Consider the following 27,303-nt stretch of genomic DNA (forward strand, 5'->3'; position numbering starts at 1 on the left):
CGAGCAACATTTGTTTTTGTTTTTCCCTCCACAATGTTTATCTATTTTTCATGTTGTATTTTTTATCTCTGTTTAGCTTCCTTATTGCCTTCCTACTATGTAATGCATAGTTTTTACAGTGTGTATGTAAAGCGCTCTGATAACTACAGGTCTAGCTAGCGCTATATAAAACATTTAAAATAAAAATAAGTAAATAGTCATTGTATATGGTGAGAGTTTCTAATTGTCTTGGCTGGGGAATAACTTTATGCTGTACCCGTTGGCTGTCTGATGCAATAAAGTTTCCCTTTGAGGCACCCAACGTGCACCTGTTTTGAAGGTGTTGCTTCCTTACCAGGAAACCTCTCATGAAAGTCCTGCAAAATTAAGCGGAGATCCATCACTAAAGCTACAGGGACTTGCATTATTGGCTCATATGATTGTTGCAAATCTAAGGTGTCATGATGAGGCTCAAATTGGAGGAATTCCTCGTATGTTTTCTCCCTGCCTTGCTGTCTGTCCTTTTAAGGAATAGTCATCTTGTGAATATTCAGACTTGTTCTTCATCTTCATACAAGTCTTGCCTTTAACGTGTAGTTGCGATGGGCTTGTTGTATCTCTAAAAAATCTGTTATTGTCATACGCTTCCATGTCCCCATTTCAAGAAGACTCAATGTGGCAACAGTGAAACCTTGCTGGGCGTGGTTAGCTCTGGCCTTACCACTAGTTCAGCAATGACCGGCAATGGGACTGTCGACTGTGCCATTGATGAAAAAATGGTCTCTGTCTCGTTGGTGTCATCTTAGCTGTCCATGCAAGTGGCGTTGATGGACCTGCCATTGGTTCATCCACAAATGGTGTCGACGAAGGCGCGGGTATGTTCTGCGTTGACGAAGACATTATCATTACTACTGTTAACCGTTGACGAAGTCATAGACATCGTGACCACAGGCTGACGTAGTCATCTTTGTCGTTGACGATTTAGTCAGCAAATTGCCTTATTTTTCAGAGGAGGTTTCCTGGTATCAGAAGAGGCCAATGTCTTTTCAAAAAGTGTAGATGGCTCTGATGCTGATACCTTTTGACCTTTTTTCTCTTGAAGTGATGGAGAAATCCCCTTTTCCAATGTTAGCTTCTGTTTATCCGCCTTTTTATGGGTTTCTTTAGACAGTTCAGTTAAATATTGACTGGATCTCTCTCTTTTTCATGACCCTTTCACCTTAGGACAGGACCCTTCATCTCCAGGATCAGGAGTTTCAGATGCCTGTCAGTTTGTCAGTTTCAAAATGCTTTATTCGGTTTGTACAAGTACAACCATATAGCAACATTCATAGATACAATTGAAGTCACTTTTGAAAAGGATTAAAGAATGATGAAACATGCTAAAACAAATTACATTAATACATTAGTACAGCCAATCAAGATAAAACCTGAAGAAGAAAGTAATCACTAGGTATAGCGTCAATATAAACATTTGGTGCGGGGCATGCCAAGTGAGATAGTACTAGACAAGAGGCCTATACAGGACATAAAGTGTGGTAATGTGTGCAAAATAAGCAAAGATTGGACATAGCATTTTAGCAGCAATTTAGCAATTAATGTAAAGACATATTATGTTAAAAATAATCGCTTGTATATAGCGGTCGTTTAGCTTTTGATACAGCATACAAATAGATGGTACAAAATATGAGACCTATGCTAGGCCTAAAGTGACATAGTATGTGCAAAGTACAAAAAGAACGTTGTATTAGCAGCAATTTTTAAAACTAGTGCAAAATTTGCCAAATGAGGTAGTATCAGTCGGGGAGAGGCCTAAACTGGGCATAAAGTGCAATAGTGTGTGCAAAATATGCAAGGATAACTAGAGTGCAATGTCTATAACGTCTCTTACGTATTTTAGCAGCAACAAAAGAAAGGCCTGAACTGGGCATAAAGTGCAATAGTGTGTGCAAAATATGCAAGGATAACTAGAGTGCAATGTCTATAAAATCTCTTACGTATTTGGCAACAATTATATACAAAAAGTTTTTAAAAGGTAGGTCCAGAGGGGTACATAGCCAAGGGAACAAGCGATATGGGATCTAAAAACATAATAATACCAAAAGATCAGGTATAAGAGAAATGCAAAGGTTTGGCGATAGCTCGCAGTTGGTCAATAGATATCGTTACCAACGGAGATCATATAATAATTGATTTCCTGTGCCCGATACATTTAAGGACATAGGTGGCTACACGGTAACATATATTAGGGGACGACAGGTCAAACAACAGTTGCATTGCAGCTCTTATATCACACGTACTGTATTCTAAAAATAGTTGCTTTAGATAAAACTTTCTAAAACCAGTATAAAAGTTGCAAAGTAGTAAAAAGTGGCAGATACTCTGTTTCGATTTCCCATCGCATGGGCACGGGCAAGACCCCGGCTTCTTTACAGTGGGGAAGGCCACCAAGTGGTGGACTATGCCCAGCCTCAGGCGTGCAAGAACAAAACGATGGGAATTAATACTGACGAAAGTAAGGTATGATGGGGATCTTGTATTTAGGTTATATTCCAGGTACAATTTAAAAGTACTTTGTGTAGCATACCTCTGCATTCTAATCCTTTCTGCATGATCCATATAAGTGGATTTAAGGTCACGCTTCGTTAAAACTGATTCTGTTGGGGTGTCTTTAAAAATATCTTGACCAAAAAGGGAATTATACCAGTGATAAATGTGTTTTAGCCAGGGGATTTTTAAGTGCTGATCCAGTTTAATACAGTCCAAAATTAATTCCTGGGTAAACTTGGTTTCATCTTTGGCCCAGATGGATCGCCAGAGGGAGAGGGGGCGTAGTGATATCAGGTCTGTGGCATGATGTATGCCCAGCTCCCTATGAATGATTTAGTTGGAGGCTGAGGCAGGAAGACATAGTAAGCGTTTAAGGTACTTGTTTTCTTCCTGCTGAATGGAGAGGGCGATCTGTGAATTATATCCCCATATCCCTGCACCGTAAAGGGCAGAGGACATGCACCTGGAATTATAAATAGAAATCATCTCCCTTATTCTACGCCCCCCTAGTTTGGAAGAGAATCTGAAGATGCAGTTTGTATTTCTAATCATCTTCATGCCTATACAGGATTGCTCATTTGCCCATCTCCCATCCCCTGAGAAAGTAATGCCTAGGTAACAAAAATGTTGCACAGACTCAAGTTTATCCCCATCAAGGAAGAATGACTTACTTTTCTTTAATTTCTTCCCGCAGGTCATAGTCATAGTCTTACCTTTATTAATTTTAAGCATTCTGCCTTTAATAAAAACATTAAATTTGTCGATTAGCTTTTGGAGCCCATTCGCGGTCCTGGAGATCAGGACCGCGTCGTCCGCGTATAATAGGACGGGTATTTGTTTACCATTTATCCTGGGGGCATCAGCAAAAGACTCTTGTAAAAACTGATCGACATTGTTTATAAAAAGGGAGAACAGCAAGGGTGCGAGAACGCACCCTTGCCTAATCCCTCTACCTATTTTAAAAAAGGGGGTACACTCTCCATTTGGTCCAAATCTAACTTTACTTGATAGGCTGCTGTACATTCTGGCCAACAAATGAATAATTTCGGGGGGTGCGCCCATAGCCAGTAATGTTGGCCAGAGCAATGTGTGTTCCACTAGATCAAACGCCGAGCTTAGATCGGCAAAACACATGAACAAATGCCCTTCTTTTGCTCTTGTGTACTTGCCGATGATAAGCTCAAGGTTCACACACTGCTCCATGGTTCCTATGCCCCTACGGAACCCGTACTGGATTGGTGACAGGATATTATTGTCCTCGACCCAGGACTCTAATCTTCCCAGTAGCACGCGACTCAGTATTTTTAATGACGAGTCCAGGAGGGAGATTGGGCGGTAATTACGTGCTTCAGCCCTTGAACCTTTTTTAAAAAGTGGCACCAGAATGGATTGACCCCATGAGGTAGGTAGTTCATCCTCAATAGCAGCATTAAAAAAGCGTGTTAAAATAGGCGCCCATAAATCGATGTTGGATTTAAAAAAGTCCACAGGGACCCCATCTGGGCCCGCGGCTTTCCCCTCCTTGCTTTCCACTATAGCATCCTGCACCTCATTTAAAGATACTGAAAACAATAGTTTCACCCATTTAAAATTGATTGGCGTTACAGATAAAACATTAGGGTCTGTGACCAAAGTACAGTTAGAGGGACAATCAGAGTTAAAAATCCCAGTGAAGTGTATAATCCAATCTTGACAGCTAGCATGCGAGGTAAGTTCAGGGATGTTGTCATTCTTTAAGAACGGGCTATTTACAGTGTCCCAAAAGAGTTTGTGGTCTTTTGTTTCCGCTGCCTGGTCTAATTTGGCCCATGCCTCGTCCTGTAGTTCTCGCTTCCGGGCGGCTAGGGCAATTTTGTAGTTGTAACGCTCTGCCCTTATCATACAGGGGTCTCTCGGTTGTGTATCTAGCGAGGTTTTTAGCCTTTTTAGTGCCAGGGCACAATTATCATCGAACCACGCTGTCTTGACTTTTCTTAGCCCCCGTGATTTGTGTGTCAGTAATTTCTCGACAGTTTGTGTAATGATTAGAAATTTAGACAGCAAAGTTTCTGGGCATGGTGTTGGGGATAAGCAGTACTCCACTTCTCCGTAGCAATTAGTCATTACATTGGTTATAATTTTAGTGGGGTCAACTTTTGTCCATTTCACCCTCATCCCATTTGGCCTTCCTACGGAGATGTCCTGAATAGGTTGACCGTAAGAGTTCCTTTTAGACCCCCAGCCCAGTAGTTCGACTGATACACTGTTGTGGTCACTGACCGTTTGTTCAATTACCCAAACGTTTATATATGTTGCAGAGCTGGATACGATGATATGGTCTATAAAGGATTGGCTGTTCCTTCCATGAAATGTTGGACATCTAACATTGTTTGCATTCATATTACATTCGAGGAGTTCCAGGTCATATTTAGCCAGTAGGTTATTCAAGGCACTGCCTAGGTTGTTGTGCGGAAAATGATTGAAAACACTGGTAGTTTCCCTTCCAGAATATTCCTCCCTGTGGCCACAAGCCCCCTTAAGTGCGTAAGTGCACGTTTTGGTGTTAAAATCTCCGACCCACAAGATTACAGCTGGTTTAGAGGAGCTTAGTAACATTGCATCAATTGCCTGCTCGATGTTGGAGATGAACAACCCCTGGCTGTGGCTGGCGATGTTGTTGTAGAAGTTCGCGATTATTAAGTCCTTATCTCCATTATGGGCCACACGCAAAACGGATGCATAATCTCCCAGGACTACGTGATTACTGACCCAGAACTCGGTCAATGTTGTGGATAGTAGGGTCACTAACCCTCCCTTGGCGCGGCCAGACTGCGAAGCCACAGCCAGGACGCTAAAGGAGGTATATCCCTCGACAAATACTTCAGCTCTGTCCCAGGTTTCTTGTAGGCATATGATGTCATAGCCTTGTTTAAGAAAGTCATCCCATGCGGGTGTATTTACCTTGGAGGCTAGGCCCGCTACATTCCACGTGGTGACCCTCAATGAACTCTCCCTGGATACGTGGGGTGAAGTAATTTCTGTTGTGGCTGTCGGAGGTATTTGGACGCCTAGGTGGTTTGCAACAGTACAAGTACTATTAACTGTCGTTGTCAGGTCGTTAGGGCTGATTATAAGGTTCTCTATTGGGGGTTCATTTACAGGAGGGATTTCAACCGGGCAGTTGCGGGTGGTGTTGATTATCGTAGGTGGATTATTTGGACTTGGAACAGAAGTGTCTATGTGGGTTTCACTTTCACCAGCCGGTGTATCCGAGAGTCAATCATTTTCATCAAGGGGATTGAACACCTGGAATCTGTTTGATGTTGGAACAGCGAATTGGCCAGAGATGTTACTTCTAGACCCGATTGTATTATGGTAATTAAAGTAGTTGGGATTAGGCATTCTGTACAATTCCATAGGTGGTTGTGGAACATGCTGATTATTAAATACATGAGTGGTCGAGGGGTACAGAGGATGGGAAGGATGCTCGGCTAATTGTACAGGTGCCTGCTGTACAGATGGATAAGGTGTATTAGTTGCTCTAGGATGTTTGAAATTCTGCATAGGAGTCTTATACCCTACCAGGTTCCTATAAAAGTAATCCAAAGGAAACAGGGTTGTGTTGTATTCATTGTCAGAAGGGATAGGAGCATTCAAAATGGAGTCTCGTGCCCATTCAGTTGTTTTGTAATTTATAATTACACAGTCCCCGTTTATTTCTTTTTTGCTTGGGCCCACCCACCCTACCCTTTGAGTTGAGATAATCTGGCCCGCGCCACTTAAGGGGAAACCACAGTTATGGACCAACCAGTGTAAAATTTTATTTTTAAGAGTTTCACTGTTTTCGAATTGGGAGGGTTTGAGTTTTGGTACATTAGCAAGGATTGCTACCAGAGGCCTGCTTTCTGGTGGGAGGTTAATCACAGCGGGGATAATATTATTATAGTAGCTACGCGCCGGTGGGTTCCTGCTTGCTAGAGTACAATCCGTGGGCACCTCCCCATTTGCTCTGTGAGATGTGGAGGAAGATGGTCCATTAGGGACGCCACTTTGCAAATTTGCAGTTTTACTGGTAGGTGCTGGGGGATTTGTATTACTCACTGGTGGAGCTTGTGATTTAGATACGGTGTGGGCAGTTGTTTTAGCCTTGTTCCTGGTTGATACATTTGGGATGGGTAGGGTAGTTTGTGTGTTTCGTGGGCCAAGGTGTTCGAGGATGTCTAATTTTGCTAGGCCCAATTTCTCCAGGTTTTCCACCTTTTTGCCTATTTGCTCAAGTTTGTCGTTTAAGGGAGCAATGAGATGCTTCATAACATCCGTGATGTGGGCCAGTATGGACTCCATATTAACTGTAGGTCCTGAATTAGGCACCGATTGTACAAATCCATTAGATTGTTCTATGGAGGGTGTTGGTAAAATGGTCTTCTTTCTTTTGCCCTTTTGTTTCATACATCCCCTAAAAGGGGCCTGTAGTTTCCTAATATGGGTGCGTCTGGTTCTACGATGGGCGGTACCCTGGTTGTTTGTACTATTGTCGCTGCTATTATTAGCTAGATCTATTGTATGCATATTATCTGTGTTGTCGCAAGTAATCAATGATGCGCTAGGCGCAGTACTAGGGCCCGGTTCTTCAAGTGGTGAGGCATCGATCTGTAGATTAGGAGTTAGGGACAGACGACTGTCCCCATCTTGTAATATTATGGGGGGTATCGGAGGGTCTTCTATGGATGGAGGCACAGTTCCAGGAAGGCCTGTGTAAGATTGCATCAGAATGGAGTCGTTTGATAATGCTGTCATGTTGATGTTATATACAGTGCTATCAGCAGCTTGTGGTGTGCGGTGAATTAGACAGGCACTAGGTGGTAGGGACAATCGTCTCTCGGTGTTTTCGATGGCATTTGCTACCACTACGATTGTCTGTTGAAGCATGCGATCAATAGCAGTTAGCGTTGGTAACGGTGTTTTAGTTTGGGCGGTGGTCCTTGCAACAGAACGTGTGTTAATAGGCGTTTTTTTAACCATGTTCTTAGTGGTGGGTTTGGATACAGTTGGAGCCATTTGCAATATGTATTAAATCACAAAACGTAGTACCTTGGTGGTCACTGCGAAATTGGCCAGGGGGTAGTGCCCAGCCCAGTCTCCTCAGGCCTCTGAGGGCCACAGAGGGCCCGCCCTTTGCCCGGGCTTAGACCCGGGCACGGCCCCGCGCGCGGTCCCGCGACGCGGGAAGGCCGGCCCCTTAAGCGTCGCCTCCGGGCGCCAAGCCTCTACGCGACTTCCGCTCACGTCGCGGAGGCTGCTGGGACTTGGAGTCTCTACTCCCCCTGCTCGGCTGCTGGCCCGATGGTGGAGGGCTGCAGCTGGGGGGAGGAGACAACCGGCAGCAGGCGCGGTGGAGGAGGCGCTGGGTCCCCGTGCAGATTAGCAGGAAGGTCTCCTGGCTCCCTGGGCGTCGGTGGACGAGCTGGTGAAAGGACAGCCGCGCAGGTAGGCTCGCTGACTGCTATACTGTGGTCAGTAGTCAAATCTGAAATCCGAGCCTTTCAATCGGCTCCTAGGTGCTTATTAATTCCACCAAATGCCAGCCAAAGCACTGCACTCTTCACAGTACCAGCGCCAGCAACACTGTTCCACAGCCAAGTCCGCTATCAACTACAGTCAGCCCCCGGCTCACCACAGCCTCGGACAGATGACAGCTCCAGCGCCAGCAGTAGATTAGTGCAGAAAAGAGAAAGTCCGAATCCAATGCCAGTTTTTTTACTTGCCCCAACAGTTACAACAATCTCTTTGAAGTGCTTTGAAATGCCCTTGGCGTATTATCGCAAGTGTTTTGCCAACCAAAAATATTTGCAGAGAAAGCCGGCGTTGAAAATATGGTGTAGACCCCCACTGCAATAATAAGCAGCTTCAGCAGCAATGTCTGTAGTGGTATGACGGTGACAGGTCGAAGCGGCAAACAGCAAATGGAAAGACACTCGTATAGAGTACAGAGTTAGTGCGCAGTCAGAATCAGTCTATCCTGATACATTGTATCTCGCACCCGGACCGAGTCCGTAGGAGATGAAACGCCGCTCACCTCGCTCCCTTGCGTCTCCTTAAAAAGCCGACTTTCAGCTCCGTAGCACTCCGTTAGGCATGCCTGCTTTAATCGACTTCAGCAATTTCGGATAATCCTCGGAAACCACGGAGAAGCCCAACACGGCATGCCAGAACAGCAGCCTGTCTCTTTTTAAGCGATAACAGTAATCTTGCCTCTCGATCTTGAGAGTTTTTACTGAGAATGTTCTCCAATATTTGTACATCAACACACAAATAATGGCAAGGTTCTTCTGCGCACAATAGAGTTATAATAATCCCCACTTTTTTCTTTTTAAGTCCGTATGGTGTGCTCCAAGGAACAGGGACAGCCACTATTATCCCCACAATATGGATCAGGACTCTGATCCTTATATACAGATAAAAAGAATGTCCTGAGCACCACTTCATTTGTAAGAAGAAGCCCAGTCTTTCTTCTGTTATTGTAGATTTTATTCTTCAATCTTCTTTTTCAACATATGTATCTTATTAACACTTCATAGCACTTCTTTGCCAACACGTGTTTCGTCAGATTACCGATGCTTCTGCATCTCTGACTTTCTCAGGGCTCAGTATCAATGATCCTTCAATAATACAGTCTCATGAGTAGTCTGTTGTCCGCAAGAGCTTGTGTTCTCTACTCGTCCACCAATTCGGCGTTGTGCATCCTTGACTACTATTTCTGTTGAATACTAAGTTCCAGACCTGGAATTAGAAGACTCATAAGGACCAAAAATACAGTGATAGAATATGGACTGAGGAAGTCGTGAGACTGTATTATTGGAGGATCATTGATACTGAGCCCTGAGGAACTCAAAGATGCAGAAGCATCGGTAATCTGACGAAACACGTGTTGGCAAAGAAGTGCTATGAAGTGTTAAAAAGATACGTATGTTGAAAAAGAAGATTGAAGAATAAAATCTACAATAACAGAAGCAAGACTGGACTTCTTCTTACAAACGAAGTGGTGCTCAGGACATTATCTTTTTATCTCCAATATTTGTAGTCCTTCAGTTTGTGGTGCAAACGTTCCTGCAAGATATGGACTTTGAAGTCCATGCCGTGTAGGAACCTTGTGAGATGTTTCCATTGCTGTGCCTTTATCGAAGGCACTGCAGCCTTTAAAAGAGGCACCACCATGGGATACCCACAGTGTAATCGGCCAGGAGTTGGCAAGTCTCAGTGGTGTGGGGCGTGGCAGTGGAGTACCACCTACACCGCTTAAACTTGTAATCGGCCCCTTATTGACTAATAAAAGACCTTACTTGGGGCCATATGTATCAAGCCTTTTTTGATTCGCAAAGGTCGAAATTTCGGCCTTTGCGAATCGCAAAAGGCTAATTAGCATGAATGAAAAGGGGGGCCCTTGGCCCCCCCGCCCGCATGGCGGTGCGGCAATCCCCTCTCCCCTTGCCTACCGGTGGTGTGGGGGCGTGATCTCCCGGCGTCCAATGGTTACGCGGGAGGTGTGTGCCACACCACCGGTCGGCCGACGCCCAATCCCTGATCCGGGAGGCGTGGTGCAGTCTTCCGGGTCAAAGGGGTGGGCGTCGAGGGGTGAGGGGAGGGGGCGGCCCCCCTCTTCCCGCGTCCCTGGGAATAAAGGAGGGGGGAGCGCTCAGTTGGCCCTTCTTGTCGCCTGATGCTCCCCCACACTGGTCTTGCCCCGCGCTCGGGCCTCCAAATTTTCTGTTTTATCTTTCAGGTCAAGGATTGCTGCTAGGAGTGTATGGTAGCGCGACATTAGAAGCAGACAGACGGAGCATTGATCGTACAGGCCGAAGCGTTCACGTGGTGTACCGGTGTACAGTGGATCTGTAGAGTACTGGACATAGGACACGCAGGACGTCGACAGTGAGAGGAGAGCGGGGCGCTTGCATTTCATTGCTTCGTGTGGCCGCCGGGTGGGTCTACGTTAGAGTTTGGCCACCCCTAACAATCGTAATAGCCGGTGTTGCGGTCGCAGTTGCGTGGTGCTCATAGCCCCCTGCGCATCCTCCGTCTCGTGAAGGTACAGGGTGCACGGGTTGCGAATCCGAGCAGTAAGCGAGTCGATCAATAGACAAAATGCCGGGAGCCAAGGGTGCTAAAGGGGCAAAAATGGAGATAATGTTGCAGGCCAAGATGCGTAAAATGAATGCCATGGATAAGAGATTGTATAAGGTTGACAGCCTAGAGGCTCGGATGATGGAAAGGATTGATGATATCGCAGGCCCAAGTCCCGGCTCCCATGGCACCGGCTCCTGCCTTGCCATCAGGGGCCCCTCCTGTCGGGCCGGCGCCGCCTGCCCCTGTTTGCCCACTTTCGTTGCCTCCCATGCCGGCACCCATGGGGCCCACCATGCCGGTGGTGCCGGCAGCAGTGCCGGATTGCGAAGCTCTGATACCACCCAAGCCAACAGCGCAGATAGCGGCTTTACTTCCTTGGCTGCAGAAGGGGGGTATGATGCCCTCATCACTAGACCATGCCGCTGAGGCGGCCAAGATGGTGGAAAAGATTAGGGCGGGAACAGTTGCGAGTGCGGCTGCGGCCTCTGTTTCTCCTTCTTCTGCAGGTTTGGATGCCGCTCGACCGAATGGAAGGGACGCGGGACCAGCCCCAGTGTCCGGTAATGGTAAGGAGGGTAAGCCTAACTTAGGGGACGGTACAATCCCGTCTAGGAGCGAATATTTAGCGCAACATGTTTCTCGGGCGGTGAAAGAGATGATTTGGGCGGGAAAGTACATATATATTTTCTCTTTGCTATTAGACAATAGGGAAATGGAAAATGCCAAAATGCTTAAAGAATGGATGCACCCTAGCGAATGGAGAGTACAGTGTGCGAAGTTTAGGGTGGAGGAAACTCTGCGCAATTGGATCAGGGCCTTCTCCATCCTTACGGCTATCACTGTTGAACGCCCTCCAAATGTACATGCGGCAATGGCTTGATATCAGAGCAGGATTGTAGGGTGAAGCGAGCAGTATCCTGGGGAGGCATGGAAGGAGTATTATATGAATTTCAGGAAAGCGAAGGAATTTGACTTGTCATTGGCATGGGACAAGGTTGACTCGCTGTTGTGGCATAAACAGTTCTCAGGGAACACGGCCCCTGCCCAGCCCACTAGCGTAGCCAATGTGCTCCCCGCTAAAACTCAGCAGCCCTTTCGTGCAGCGCCGGGAATGAGTTCCCGGGGAAGAATAGGGGAGGCGGCGGGGAAAGGAAAGGTGTGTGTTGGGACTTCAATAAGCGCTCCTGTACGAGGCCGGCCGGCACATGCAGATTCAGACATGCATGCGCAATCTGTGGTCACACCTCCCATCCCGAGACAACATGCAGATCGAGAAGTGGTAATCCGAGTCAGAGAGGGGGAAAGAAACCAGAATAGCGTAGGATGCGTGGTTGGCCCCTCCCCCGTTAATATCCTGGCAATGATCCCATGGTTGAATAGATACCCAGACCACGCTGCAGCTGCCTTACTGCAGGAAGGTTTCTCCCAAGGTTTCCGGATCCCGGCAGGGGGATACACAGGCAGTGCGCACTGTAGGAATCAGTTATCAGTACAACATAATCCTGCAGTAGTTATGGCTAAGATCCAAAAGGAACTGTCCTTGGGCAGGATAGCTGGGCCATTCCTGGAAGTCCCAGTGCCCGATTTTGTGTGTTCACCATTGGGTGTAGTCCCCAAGAAAGAGAAGGGCGAGTTTAGACTGATCCACAACTTATCGGCACCAAGAGGGGCGTCCTTGAATGATGCGATAGACGAGGGAATTTGTAGTGTGAAGTATGCTTCCTTTGACCAAGCAGTAGAGCTATTGCGGGGGTTGGGGCGGGGCACTCTCATGGCCAAATCAGACATTGAATCCGCCTTTCATCTGTTGCCGGTGCATCCTTTGGATTAAAGGATGAAGTGTGGCGAAGTGTGGCTCAATGATTAGAGCGGCAGACCCTGATGCAGAGGTCTAGCCCGGGACCAGGGTTCAATTCCCCACCTCGGCGAGTCTTGGCTCGGAAATTCCACGGACCCGATAATTCCTGCCTCGGTGCCTATTCCAATCATGGAGTCCCACTCTGCAACTCTGGGCAATAGCTTGCTTAATCTCCATAACGGCCCTCACAACGCTACGGATGCCTGGCCTCCACCTTGGGGGTGCCCAGGAGTGGACTCCTCACAGGGAAAGCCAGGATGGGTTCCACAGCGGTATTCGTACAAGCGCCTTGAGACCCTTGCGGGTGAGTAGTGCGCTATACAAGTATCGATTTACCACTTACTTGGTTTTGCTTTTGATGGAAAATGTTACATGGACAAATGCATGCCTATGGGTTGTTCGATTTCTTGTGCATACTTTGAGACTTTTAGCTCTTTTTTAGAGTGGGTCATGAGACAGTCCACGGGCCACAACAAGTCATGCATTACTTGGACGACTTCCTTTTCCTGGGAGCGGCGGGGACTCGGGAGTGTGCATGGGCATTGCAGGAATTTTGCGTGATCATGCGGGCTTTCGGGGTTCCGCTAGCGCCTGGGAAGACGGTTGGCCCGTCCACCTGTTTGGAATTTTTGGGTATCGAGATTTATTCATTGGAAGGGTGCTTCAGGTTACCCAAAGACAACGTGTTTAAGTTCAGGGCGGCCTTGCGCCAGTGCCTACTCAAGGAGAAGGTCACCTTGCAGTAGCTACAGGTTCGCCAGGATATGCGGATATGGACGGCATTCCTGGAGGATTTCAATGGCAGGGTAGTGTGGCCGGTCCCCCCCACGACATCAGCAGAGTTGGGTTTATGGACGAACGTGGGCTTTGGCGCCATCCTGGGGACCAAGTGGGTCGCCCAGAAATGGCCTGAAGAATGGGGCTCGTGGGGATTGACCACCAACATCGGATTCCTGGAACTATTCCCGATATGGGTAGCACTGATGGTCTGGCCGAAGCACCTTAGCAATCAATCGGTGGTGTTCTGGTCGGATAACATGAGCGTGGTAGAATGCATTAACCAGCAAGCGGCACGGTGTCCATTCATACTGCGCTTGGTAAAGGAGATTGTGCTACAATGTTTGAAATGGAATGTGACTTTCAGGGCCAAACATGTGCCAGGCGTTCTCAACAATGCAGCTGATGCCCTTTCTCGCTTTAAAATGCAGGTATTCAGGGAGCAGCTTCCAGCAGCAGACCCATCGCCAGCACCTTTTCCGGTTGCTCTCTGGCGGATTGGTGCCCCAGACTACAGTACCTCGTGGTATCTAATTTAGCCCCCAGGACCAAGACAGCATACGAAGGGGCGTTCTTGTCTTACTGTACTTTCTTAGGGCGCAATTAGGAGGCTAGCTGGGCACAGGAGGACAGTTTTGTGGCATATTTAGAGTTGATGCACAAGGAAGGGCGCTCGGTGGCCGCCGCAAACAGGCACAGAGCGGCAGTTTCCTTCTTCGCGCAAGCCAGGGGCGTAAGGGACCCTACAAACACGTTTGTAGTGCGCAAGGCTTTGAGGGGCTGACGTCGCATACAGGGACACTCGACAGATTCGAGAACGCCGATTGGGCTGGTAAGCCTCACAGCCCTGTTGTTAGCACTCCAGGGCGTCTGTAGCTCGACATGGGAGGTGCTGCTTTACAAAGCGGCGTTCACACTAGCGTTCTATGGGGCTCTAAGAATAGGCGAGCTAGTAGCTGCGTCAAAGGGTGACAAAATAGGCAGCCTTCAAGTGGGCTGTGTGGTGATCCAGGATGATACAATGTGGGTCACAATTCAAAGATCGAAAACTGACCAGGAGGGAAGGGGGGATACCATAGTGCTTCACCGGGCTCGGACCAACCCTTGTTGCCCAGTCTTGCATGTAGAGGCTTTTAGAAGGCAGCGGGAGGGTACGCCGGTGGGGGTACTATTGTGTCACACGGATGGTACACCTTTGACCAGATATCAGTTTAGGAGAGTCCTGGATCCGGCGGTCGCAAAAGCAGGCCTGGATCCCACGGAATTTAACTCCCATTCTTTCAGAATCGGGGCAGCAACTGAGGCAGTTGTAAGGGGACTCCCAGTCGAAAAGGTTAAAAAGATTAGGAGGTGGTCGTCTGAGTGTTACAAACGTTATGTACGTATTGACATGTTGTGACATAGCCAGATGACTCACGCTTGGTATCTCTTGGTTTTGCAGTTTCTCGAACCTGTCACGCGGGAGAGGAACTCGCCGAATGTCGGCAAGAAACATCAGCCTCGCAACACAAGCAACAAGAAGGTCGATGGAGGGGGAGGAGCTACGACACCAACCAAGATGGCCGCATAGTCTCCCGGCTCCGCTGACCTCCGTCCTACGCTCTACTATCCTTCCACCTATCCTGATTTCCTGCCCCGGATCCGTGTGTGTGACCCGATTTGCACTCCGATGATGTGATCCCAGAGTTTCTCCGACATTGTGGAGCGGAGTAACATCGAGGACCGATTTGAGGCCTAACCCAGCCGAGAAGCCGGGGCCTCGAGTGCTGGCCTAGCCGGGTCCGAGTTGAACAACAACGGACTGTTGAATGCGGTTGGGTCCGGTCTCTGGAACATTCTGAATTTTGGGATTGCTCTGCTACCATCTGCTGCTTGGTGTTCTACAGGTGGTGAGGTGACGAGTGACGCACGGTGCTGTGTTGCGGGGGTCCCGGACCGGGGGTCCGGCATTCATATCGCCGGTGCCCCTTGGGTTGGAATCTCGCTACGCGCTACTGCACGCTAACAGTCTGTCCCTCATGGCTCATTCCTGCTCCGCCTAATCTTCCCCCGGAGAAGGCGCCTCTCCGTGGGGACCACCAGGCCTGAAGAAAATTGGAGGCTGACGGAGCAGGCTCAAAGTGGCCCGTCATTGCGGACGGTGCTGGAGGCCCTTGTGGCACTTCAGGAGACTGTTAAAGCTCAGACCTGCAGCCTGTTGTTGGCGGCGGAAGGAATCAAAGGATTGAGACCGGATCCTGACTTGACGCCCGAGACCCGGCGGCCAGCTCGCCTTTCGATTGAAGCCCCGGTGGCGTACTTAGACCTGGCGTTGGAAGTTGTATTTGCCCCTATCGCAGTAGAGCTACCCGAAAGTACTGTGCTTGGTGACTCAATTAATCCGTTGGAATCCCCGGTTTTGCAACTGTCGGAACATTTACATGCTGTCCCCACTTCGGCTCCTTTTAATTGGTACTGTGAACTGTTTTGGACTGTGTCGACCCCCTCCCCAGTCGGTCTATCAAGATGGCGGATGGGATAAAGCCTGGCTTCGGAGACGGGGAGGGGCATTGTTGGTACCAGCCGTCTAATTTGGGACCTGCCGTTCTTTTTTCATTTGTGGACCCCTGTTCTGCCAACTTCTGTGTAACATTCGACATTTTGAGGACGGGGCTTTCTTCCCCTTACGGACTCAGCGAATTTCATCGACGGGGCCAAGGCTGAGATTGTTGTCTGGGTTGTTCATTGTGGTATTATGGTTAACGGGATTGTTTTATTGAATTAACGGAGTCCGGGGCGGGGTTGGTTAGGACGGGGGCGAGAGACCGGGAGTGCGTTGAATAAAGCCCTCCTCCATTTCCCCTCTTCGGGTGGGGTTTAATTTCTTTCCCTTTTTTCCCTGTTTATTCTATATTTCGGGTTTCGGTTCTTGGGCGACAGGCACGCTGCTAGGGGGGTAGGCCGTAGTCATCTGCAGGGGTGCAGGGTGGGGGGATGGGGGATGGGAGTTTTGTTTTTTCTTTGTTTCTATGGCCTTTTTTCTCCTCTTACCTTTCTTTTGCCTTTTCTTTTCTCCTTTTCCGGGTCAGTGTAGTGGGTTCCTTGTTGGGTCCATCTCTGCTTTCACATCTGTGCCTCAACTCTTGCGATGTTTCTGGGCCACGGGGCGGGCATAAATGTTGGGGCGAACCGTAATAGTATGCTTGTTTATCCGGGTGTCGTCTGCTTAAACGCCACTGACCTACATGAAAACGAATTAACTGTGGACACATTGCTATTTCGCTCGCCCCCACTTCATAGCTTGAGATATTGTATGGCACCTGATCCTTCTATCCTATATTATAAAATGAAACCCTTTGTATCCTGTTTCCAATTTGATATTTCTTCCAACCAGTACGCATTGTGGATGTAGCGACTATGCTCCCCGGGAGGCTGGGTCTGAAGTTTTGATCGTAGTATTGTGTTGCAATTGCTCAGCGGCCAGCCCTGGGGGTTGTAGGCCCGTGTTTGTATCTGGTTGAAAATGTCAAATAAAGGTTTTCAAAAAAAAAAAAAAGAAGGTCGATGGACAGTGGTGACTTGGATCGTGGGCCACTCTTATGTTCGGCGCGCAAAAACTGTATTTCTTTCAGGTGACAGGGTGAGAGGGCTGAGGAAAAGGGGTTCTCCATTTCCTTCTTCGGGAGGGGAGGCTTGGGCATTAGGCAGTTCAAGGACTACTTTGTGGAAATATTATCTCAGCAACCCGCTCCCGCATCAGTGGTGATACTTCACCTGGGGGAGAACGATTTGACCAAACTGGGGAGACACATCCTGATAGACTAAATCATATCCACTGCAGGGTGGGTGTCTAGAACATGCGCAGGTTGCACGGTAGTCTGGTCGCAACTTATTCCTCGGTGGCAGTGGCGAGGGGGGGGACTCGGTCAAGGCATTGAATCACTCGGTAAAGAGGATCAACACACAGCTGGACAAATTGTTTCGAGCCCCGCGGTTGCAGACGATTCCTCACGGGTGTATTTGGGGGGAGCATTTCTACCTGCGGGACGGGGTGCACTTGACTGAGGCTGGGAATGTTCTGTGGGCAAACAACATATTAGCATGGTTAGAGGGATTTGCGAGGTGAACATGACCTTTCTGAGGAGTAGGGAGGGGGGAGGCCAGATCGTCGGGTAACAATGCTGGCCTGTGGCGGTAAAGTCATGACCGGTGAGCAGCTATTTTAAGGTCTGAGGGGGTGGCATCATCCTTTGGAGGTGTCCGCCCAGGGGGAGGAGGGGTCACTGGCCCCTCCTAGAACTTCAGGGGCAGCTGGTAACGCAAGTTAGGGCCTTTCTTCACTGGTTAAATGGAGTTCATGGGGTGGACCGAGTAATTAACGGGCTCGGCTGCATGGGTGGACCGAGTAATTTACGGGCTCGGCTGCATGGGTGGACCGAGTAATTAACGGGCTCGGCTGCAGGGGTGGACCGGGTAATTAACGGGCCCGGCTGCGCATGCGCACCTGCGTAAGGGCGCAGCTTGTAAGACCTGACACCGGTTAGCGACCTTGCCATATTGCCATAAATGTTAGTATGCAAAAATTTTCAGATGAGGATGTTAGATTCGGTTAGGAAACAAGCTGTATTAGAATCTTGTTAAGGCTAGCCGATCACAATTGTTGATATGAATGTATCTAAATGTTCCTGAATATTTTTGCATACAAATTGTATATTTTGTTAAACAATTTTATTATTTTGTATCTTAATAAATACGGCCGGGGGGTCTTGCGACCCCCTGCCTTCCAAAGACAAATCCTGTTCCGTTTTGTTGTGTTCTGGGTTGATGTGGGTATACAGGGAGAGGGGCGGTAGCCGTCACTGACCATGTGAAAAGGGGGGCCCTTGGCCCCCCCGCTCGCATGGCGGTGCGGCGATCCCCTCTCCCCTTGCCTCCCGGTGGCGTGGGGGCATGATCTCCCGGCGTCCAATGGTTACGCGGGAGGTGTGCGCCACACCACCTGTCGGCCGACGCCCAATCCCTTATCCAGGAGGTGTGGTGCAGTCTTCCGGGTCAAAGGGGCGGGCGTCGAGGGGTGAGGGGGGGGCGGCCTGCCCTCTCCCCGCATCCCCGGGAATAAAGGAGGGGGGAGCGCTCAGTTGGCCCTTCTTGTCGCCTGACGCTCCCCCACACTGGTCGTGCCCCGCGTTCGGGGCCTCCTAATTTTCCCCACCCACCATCCCTGGAACAAAGCTGTGTTGTGCATTATGTATATCTGTTTTGTTATAAATCAAGTGTTTCCCTTTAGGATGTATAATTGAAGCATAAATGTCAGTTAGAATGTTTGATGTAGAGTGTATGTGTGTATATCTCTCGTGTACTAAGTATTGGCTTCCCGTTTTGGGGAGAAGTGTTAAAATGTAATTATTAATGTTTGCTGTTTTGTTTAGGCCTTTTTTCCCAAAGTAGTTTGATGATGGTATGTCATGACATGTTTAGTTCCTTTTACCACAGGTCGTCGTATTTATTAGGGTATTGGACATGCGGTAAGGTCATGACCGGTGAGCAGCTATTTTAAGGTCTGAGGGGGCGGCATCATCCTTTGGAGGTGTCCGCCCAGGGGGAGGAGGGGTCACTGGCCCCTCCTAGAACTTCAGGGGCAGCTGGTAACTCAAGTTAGGGCCCTCCTTCACTGGTTAAATGGAGTTCATGGGGTGGACCGAGTAATTAACAGGCTCGGCTGCATGGGTGGACCGTGTAATTAACAGGCTCGGCTGAATGGGTGGACCGAGTAATTAACAGGCTCTGCTGCAGGGGTGGACCGGGTACTTAATGGGCCCGGCTGCACATGCGCACCTGCGTAAGGGGGCAGCTTGTAAGACCTGACCCCGGTTAGCGACCTTGCCATATGGCCATAAATGTTAGTATGCAAAAATTTTCAGATGAGGATGTTAGATTCGGTTAGGAAAGAAGCTGTATTAGAATCTTGTTAAGGCTAGCCGATCACAATTGTTAATATGAATGTATCTAAATGTTCCTGAATATTTTTGCATAAAAATTGTATATTTTGTTTAACAATTTTATTATTTTGTATCCTAATAAATACGGCCGGGGGGTCTTGCGACCCCCCCGCCTTCCAAAGACAAATCCTGTTCTGTTTCGTTGTGTTCCGGGTTGATATGGGTCTACAGGGAAAGGGGCGGTAGCCGTCACTGACCATGTTGAAATGTATCAAACAATCGCATCCTAAGGAATCGCAAATACTTGCGATTCCTTAATTTGCCATAGAATTTAAGGAATCGCAATTTTGCGATTCCTTAAATGCTATGTATGAAGCATTTTACTGTTGCGAATTCAGCTTAAGGAATCACAATTTACCACCAACTTCCAGTTGGTGGTAAATTGCGATTTCTGTTAAAAAAACACTAATTTGTATTTTTGATTGTGGCATGTGACGCACATACATGCCCATAGGGCATGTATGTGTGCCATATGCACACACATGTAATTTACAGGGGTGCAGCAGGGTGTCCTTGAGTCACTCCTGCAATAATTAACAAATTGCGATTAGCAAATTGCGAATTCGCTATTTGAGAATTATTTGGAAATCATTCCTATGGGCCTCTTGGCCCATAGGAATGCATTGGAAATTATTCCTTAATTGCGAATTCGCAAAATGCTAATTCGCAATTAAGGAAGATTAAGGAATCGCTAATTAAAAGCGAATTCCTTCATACATACCATTTTGCGATTCCTAAATAGCGATTCCTTAAAAATCGCAATTTAGGAATCGCAAAACGGAACTATGATACATATGGCCCTAGGAGAATAGGGGCATGTGAAAAAACAGCATACAGAGAAGTAATGTGTATTTTAGGGACATATAACATGACAAATCTGGTAACAATCCACTGTAAACCTGATTACTGGCCCCACTTCAGCAGCCAAGGCAAACAGCACCAGCTTTTGACAAACAGCAAATCAGTGCTGGAAACCGGACTACACATTACGAGGTTGAAAGGAACTCGTTGTTCACTGCCTGCGAACAGAACTTATTTTAGCAAGGACCTCCTTGGCACAAGGTTAATAAATGAATCCTCTAATACAAAAGGATAGCACAAATCTACAAAGTCTGATTGATGTCTTTTAAACAATAAAACATGCAGAGGCGGACTTGTAACAAATATAACCCCTGTAAAAAAAATTCAAACCATCTTCAGTTTGCAACAACGCCACAAATAGTATTGGGTCACGGAGGCATGGTTGAGTTATGACAGACCATCCAGCTCAGAAAGCAGCCCACTAAGCTTGCAGCCTACAGGGGAATTGCGAGACTGGTGAGATTGTCCATTCTGCACGGATAACACATGACAAATCATTATCATGAAGAGTATTTCTGGTCATAGATCATAAAGCAAATTTGCGCCCGGTATCTTGGTAGATCTAGCCCATTTTTGCTAGACTCAAAGAGGAAAATGTTAATATTATTCGCATTCAGGCCATCATTACAAGTTGTGTGGAAACCATGTTTTGTGCAGAAACAGGAGTTTCCAGTTGAATCTGGATTAGACGTTTTTTCGAGTAATGCACATATAGGAAATTTCTCCACTCATGTTTGACTAGATTATATTGCATGCTATTTAGGGAAAAACTGGGAAAATCGGAGAGGAAAAGCAATTTCCATGACTCTCGCTCTAAAAAAGTAATCTGGAAGGAATCTTGCATCCAAGATATACTGATCTCTGTTTAAAAGAAACTAAGGGGCAGGTAGATGTAAAGAGGGCCATTTGGCAAGGTTTCAGGCACGCCATATAGAGATCCATATCCTACTGACTATGGTACCAGTGTTGTTTGACTGGTGTGCATTGAGGTGTAATTTGTCCTTTTCTCCAATGTTCTTCTACATCTATATTTACTGCTGTAATGATATTAAGAATGATATATTGACCATTGGCTCCATTTGGCATAATAGACTCAATTGTGTGTGCTGACTACATCTTGTGTAACAGACTCCATTTTCTGTGCTCACACATAGCTGCAAAGTGGGGAGGGCATGTTTTCGATCTTCACTTGTTTTCGCTCCTCACCGATAAGAGTGAACTGGAACATGTTTTGTGGGGTGCATGCTTGGTACCTTTCAGGGAATGTGGGGAATGTACAGCTCTGTCTAGGAATCAAAATACAGGAGCCTGGCCAGCTTCTGTCTTGACCTTGACACAGACCAGTACGGCCAGTTTCGTTTTTCACAACAGAAGAAAGGGGCCGAGGTTTCTAGAACCTTCGCCTCATGGTGATTAAAACGCATTAAAGCTGGAGAATGTTGACGGGTGAATTGAAGCTCACTTACCGTGTAGACGTACTGTCGTAAGATGAACGGAACCTGACTCCCGGTTGAGAGTCCAAGCCCAGCTGTCAACAGGCTCCCCAGCCTGAGTTGGCAAGGATGTCGAGTGAATGATTGGTGAGGTGTTACTTACTTTGCGTATATAATTTCTAAGTTTCTTTGCTACATGTATATATGCTACATGTTACTCTGGTTTTGTGCTTGAGTTACTTGATCTTTGGGAGACTGCATCAACCGGTATATGTGGTCTTCCTTTCCAAAATATTGAATTATTAAATGTGTGTGACACTTTAAATGCATCTGAATTTGTTTTTTTGCCTCGCCTTAAGAGAGTGCAAGGTCTTGTTTTATCGCTTTATCTTTTGGGAGTGCTATTTTACGTGTGTTATTTAAAGGTGCAGTAGTGCATTTGCCTCCTCTTGGGAGTGCAAGGTTTAGGTGTGTCCTATTGTATCAAATTACAAGCATTACAACCGCTTGCCCAGTCTGTTAGATCTTTCGGATTCAAGGCGGTTTATTACACTGTTGATACGCAGCTTTTTATTCATACTGACAAATTTGCTCCAATTCAGGAACCTTCTCTCTGAGACTATCTGCTGGGCATTCAACACAGGATAACCATTAATAATTTGAATGTTAACCCCAACAAAATGTAATTATTGTCCACATGAAATCAAATACTCGGAGGCGACAGCTTCTTCCAGCATACAAAGTTGGGTACTCTTCCACACACCTCTATCTATGTTACATCTCTTGAAGTTTACTTAGTTCAAGACCTCCTTAAAAAGCAGAGAGCAATGCAATTAGGGAGCGGTTGTGGCATTAAAGCCAGCTGCCGACTTTGGAACTAGGGAAAAAGGATTGAGTCCTTAGCATCGACTCAACATCTTGTGATTCTGAGTAAATCTCTTAACCGCCCTGCGCCTAAAAAGTGAATGTAATCTTGTGTAATGTAATTGGTGTTCATGCAAAGGTCTCAAATACTTTTGGTCAAGTTTGCAGTACATAAAACAGCACCTTCTTTTGGTCTACGATACTCAAAACCTTTGAAAAAGAGCTCCCTTTAGTGCCTCAAACTTTCAACCTAGCTAATTTCCTCAAGTGCGTTCTATGGCTGGACTACTACAACATATTGTAAGTCAGTCTTTCAGATAATGCCCTAACAAAATGACAAAGCAACCAAAGCATACATAAGCTCCATCGATTGAAGAAATCTGATCATTTTTCCAATAAACAGAGACGCCTTCACTGGCTACCGGAAAGTCAAAAAGTTAAGATTACACAGCTTTGCATTATACACAGAATCTCTTACTGCATGGAAGGTTCAGAAATCATTCAGGTCACCAGTCTTCCAGCTGCCTGTGTTCCAGTGTCTGCTTGCTATTGCATATCGTATGTGTCTTTGAGGCATGCGATGGGGGCCAGTCCCTGTCCTCCAAGGTTCCCAAACCAGGAACAACTTGACGCTGTCCCAGAAGGCCACTTTGAACGTTTTGATGTTCAGGAAAACTCGCAAAACCTTCCTCTTTTGCTGAGCTAGGATAGTAATTTAATATTTGAGTTCCCCTTTAACATGTTTTATTTGTTCTTCTTATCTCAACAATCCACAACAGCAAGATGCCCTCGGGTGGATGCATGCTCTGGAAATAATAACTAAATAAAGATAGAAAATTCAGGACCAAGTACCAGCTTACAGCAACTGCTTTTGAAAAATTAGCTTGGCCATTGCCAATGCATTGTACTTTGGGTGCTCTAGGATACCAATAATGCAAGCAGGAAATGGAACCTCAGTTCATTTACATAAAGTAAGGAGACATGAATTAGCTACATTAAAATTTTTATGTTGTTTAGACAATGCCCTACTGGAAAAAGAGAGTCCTACTATTTTGACCTTTATCATTACCTTACCTTCGCACTCTGGCGCCCTTTCTCCTTCTGCGCACTCTGGCGCCCTTTCTCCTTCTGCTTCTCTTGCTCTTTTGCTTTTCCATCTTTTTTACCGGATTTTGGTCTTCCACCTTCCACAGAAGGTTCTTTAGCTGGCCAATAAAGGGTCTGTAAAAACATAAGCCAATGTTAACATGCCTGGGAAAAATATAATCAGGAAATATAGTCCCAGGACACTTTAAGAAAAATAACACTAGGAATGCTTGAACTCGCAGGGCTAGAATCAAAGGGATTAGTTAACACGGATTTATACCACTAGTGGTGTAACATGTTTTTTTAACCATCTGTTTATTGAGTTTGTGTTTTTGCGATACAAGTGCAGCTGCATACGTATTGCAAAAGAAAACAGTATATGCAAAATTGTTCCAAGGACAATGCTGGTTAGTAAGGAGTGACACTCTTATTATAAACTGGACTTTCCAATTTTGCAGCTGACCATGTGATATTGTGTTATGCCAGGCCCATCAAATATCATGTCCGGTGTGACACGAACCCTATGGCTGCAGTGGCTGATTTACAACTGATTATAAAACAGATTAACTCTTGTATAACAAAAACTTCTGAGCATTGTAATATAATGATACAACTCTAACTTATGCCAAGCTTCTCTAATATGCTGTTCCCCTTTAGGCTCAAATGACTTTGCGACAAAAGTGCGGGGATCGTGGGCCGTGACCCATATGACATGCAGTGTTTTCAAGTTGTAGCCCAATGCTTCATGCGTATTGTAGGAGGGTTTGCAATACTTGCATATAGAGGGGTGTGTTGCATGCTGCTTATTTGGATTAGTAGTTGGGAGTGCACTTGTACTGGTAGAAGTTTAGACCAATCCTACTGAAGCCCTCCCACGTCACCTCTTCTAGGCCCCTATCTCCTGTAAGAAAGCTCCAGCCCTTATAACTGGTGAGCCAGGGCAACCCCCAGGTCTACTGCTCCCCGGGAGGGTATTTTGGTTGTATTTTCCCCTGATGTGAGCTGCCCATTAGGGGGAGCGGCAGTAGCTTCCACACCTCCCTCCATTGTCCCGTGTAATTCCTGTTGCATGGCTTCCCATTGTGCTGCTAGCGGGACTACCAGTGGTGTAACATGTTAACTATAAGAGCACAACAAACAAACCAAAAATAAAATGCACAATTTTAATGATGGCGTTGTAAGAAAATCCATCTTTTTGCAATGTTTCCTCTAATTTAGTTTATGAGGTCTGATGTTTTACCTCTGTTGTGGCTGTAGTCTCCAATGTATCCATACCCACATGCTCTTTTTATATAGACAGCAATTTTGTTGTTTCCAAATCACCATAACTCTCATTCTTGTTAGAGAATAAGAAGTACATCTGATCAGAGAGTGCAGGATACCTGAGCAGTTGCATTGAGTAGGGCTAAAGGGGAGCAGGCGTGAGGGGACTATCTTCCCACTTACTCCTAAAACATAGCCTGTGATTTCAATACCTTCGACGCTCATGACGAGCTCAGCTCGTCATGAGGTACACCTCCATACACTCATGACGCGCTGAGCTCGTCATGAAACAATGGGAATCAAGAAATATCAGCACAGGAGGAAAATAACACTAGCATCGATAGTGTTAATGTACATGTTTTCAAGAGCAGGCTGTGCTTGCAGAACATCTTCTTACGGTGTAGCATGTAGTCGCAGCACTTTTGATAGGAAAATGCTACCAAACTCACATTTGCAGCATCCAGGCAATCAGGAAAGAAAGGTGATGGTGCATTAAGCAGTCTTGTTACCTTTTATCATTTCAACAATTTTGACCTATGAAACATATTCTCCCAGAGCTCAGCTGATTTGCATTCCAAAAGGCATACCACCCATTTCTGTCAGTGAGCCCATCTACTTCATGTCCTTTGCTGACCTTCCTGTAAAAAAACACCTTAAAAAACTGACCAGCAATGATCAGGTTGATAGAAGAGAAGTAAATAGAGGCGGCCAATGCCACTGAGTCATCTTTCGATTTATAGAAGGGGGTCCATCCATACTCAGCAGAGCCAGGTACTAGAGGAGGCCCAAGACAGGAGCCGGGTAAGGGGAATAGAATTTCTTTGTCGACTAGTGTGCTCAATTGAGAAGGCCAGGGGTGTCGTTGGGAGAAAGTGAAGAGTTCCACATAGCGCAGACATTGTGTGGTATCGGGTTCTCCAGGCCTACATACTCCGCAGAATACCCTCTACACCATAAGAACTGTTGGCACGGAAACTAGAAAATGCAAAAGACAAGTTTATTAAGACCCCATGGGGTGGTGGTACATTCCTACAGCACCCTTCGGCAATGCAAGAAGTATCACACCGAACATCGGTTAAAGTCCTTCTTTTATACAGTTTTACAGACATTAAAAGATGGGCGGTACATAGTTACAGAGTTTTAAGTACATATATGGTCATTTTTGGAACACAGCCAACTCATGGGAGGGGTTACAACACCACTGGTCAGTTTGGCGGAACATTCCTAAGTGATGACTGGTCAGTCTGAACTGTGCATGTGCGGGCTTGACCATTACTAAAAATAGCCTGTTGCTGGGCAAACTCGAGTGGTCAGTGGTACAGAGAAAGGACAAAAGGGCATGCTGACCACGAGGCAACGCATTCTCTAAAATGGCCGCCGTAACATACAAAATGGCGTTTATAAACTATAGTCAAGATAAGGGAGTAATGTGTAGCAAAGCTTAACGCTAACCCGATCATTGTCAAATTACGACAGACGACCCTTTTAGCGTTTAGCTGAAGCTACCTCATAATGGACATAATCAGGACACTCATCTTCTATATCGATGGACATAATCTGGGCCACTTCCTTATGAATCATTTGTTCATGTTTAGCAAAAGCTCGTCTGGATGGAATACAAGCTGATAGACACATAGAACATAATGCAGGGCCACACTGAATACATAGGCATAAGAAGAATAATATCCCAATTATTATACACAGAATCGTCAGTAACTTCCAGCCCCAAGTACTAAGCATTGACCAAAACCACCCCGAGAAGGTCCACTTACCATTATCAGGATGTATCTCAGCAGCAATTTTATGTAATTTGGATATGGCATCATACACAGAAGGTGAATTATCTGGCACGTAAACACAGCAACTACTTCCGATAATGCGGCATGCCCCCCCTCGATCAGCTAGGACTACATCTAGAACCATCCGGTTCTGGAGCGTTACAATTCTAGAGATCTGAAGCTCCTCAGTTAAATTTCCTAACGCAAAAGCAGTATCATTGGCAACAGCTTCTACAACACGAGTTAACCGTCGTATTTTCTGGCTATTCAGAGCAGCTCCAACAAAAGAAAACAAACCCAAATTTAAATCGACATATTGTTGCAACGCAGTGTCTGTTTGATCTATCTCATCAAGAACTACGGCTCTCTTGACCCTATTCAATATAAAGTCATGATAGAGTATATAATTATTATGGTACATGGGCGGAGCAATAAACACAGGGGGCAATACAAAAGATATATAACATGTTCCTAACCATCCTAAAGGGAGACAATGATAACCTTTATTACCGCATATGAAGTACGTATTTCGGGAGGCCACAAATGAAATGCCATTCGGGGTATCAAAGGTGAGAGTGGTGTTACATTCACTTCTGCCAACTGGGATTGTACCTTTATTACGTACACAGAGATCAGCTTTGGTATCAATAACATTAATAACATGAGAATTAGACATATTGACACTCCGATGATTACTGTAGACTCGTGGTGCTGACATATTATCGGGGCGGTACTCCTCCCATTCAAACTTAGTTCCTTCAGCTTGCGGATAG

The 27,303-nt window shown here is 46.4% G+C and overlaps 1 protein-coding gene across 4 annotated transcripts in view; it reads right to left on the reverse strand.

The window, feature by feature from the left end:
* The window catches only part of LRRC43 (leucine rich repeat containing 43), a 344,921-nt gene that overhangs the window by 114,580 nt on the left and 203,038 nt on the right, over positions 1-27,303 (reverse strand). For all 4 annotated transcript variants that reach the window (XM_086942972.1, XM_086942971.1, XM_086942973.1 and 1 more), the window contains exon 9: positions 23,478-23,624. In XM_086942972.1, coding sequence (XP_086799098.1) covers positions 23,478-23,624 — 147 coding nt within the window. The remainder of the gene's footprint in view (positions 1-23,477; positions 23,625-27,303) is intronic.

Source organism: Lissotriton vulgaris, chromosome 11, assembly GCF_964263255.1.
Source record: "Lissotriton vulgaris chromosome 11, aLisVul1.2, whole genome shotgun sequence".
In the NCBI taxonomy this organism is placed as follows: domain Eukaryota; kingdom Metazoa; phylum Chordata; class Amphibia; order Caudata; family Salamandridae; genus Lissotriton; species Lissotriton vulgaris.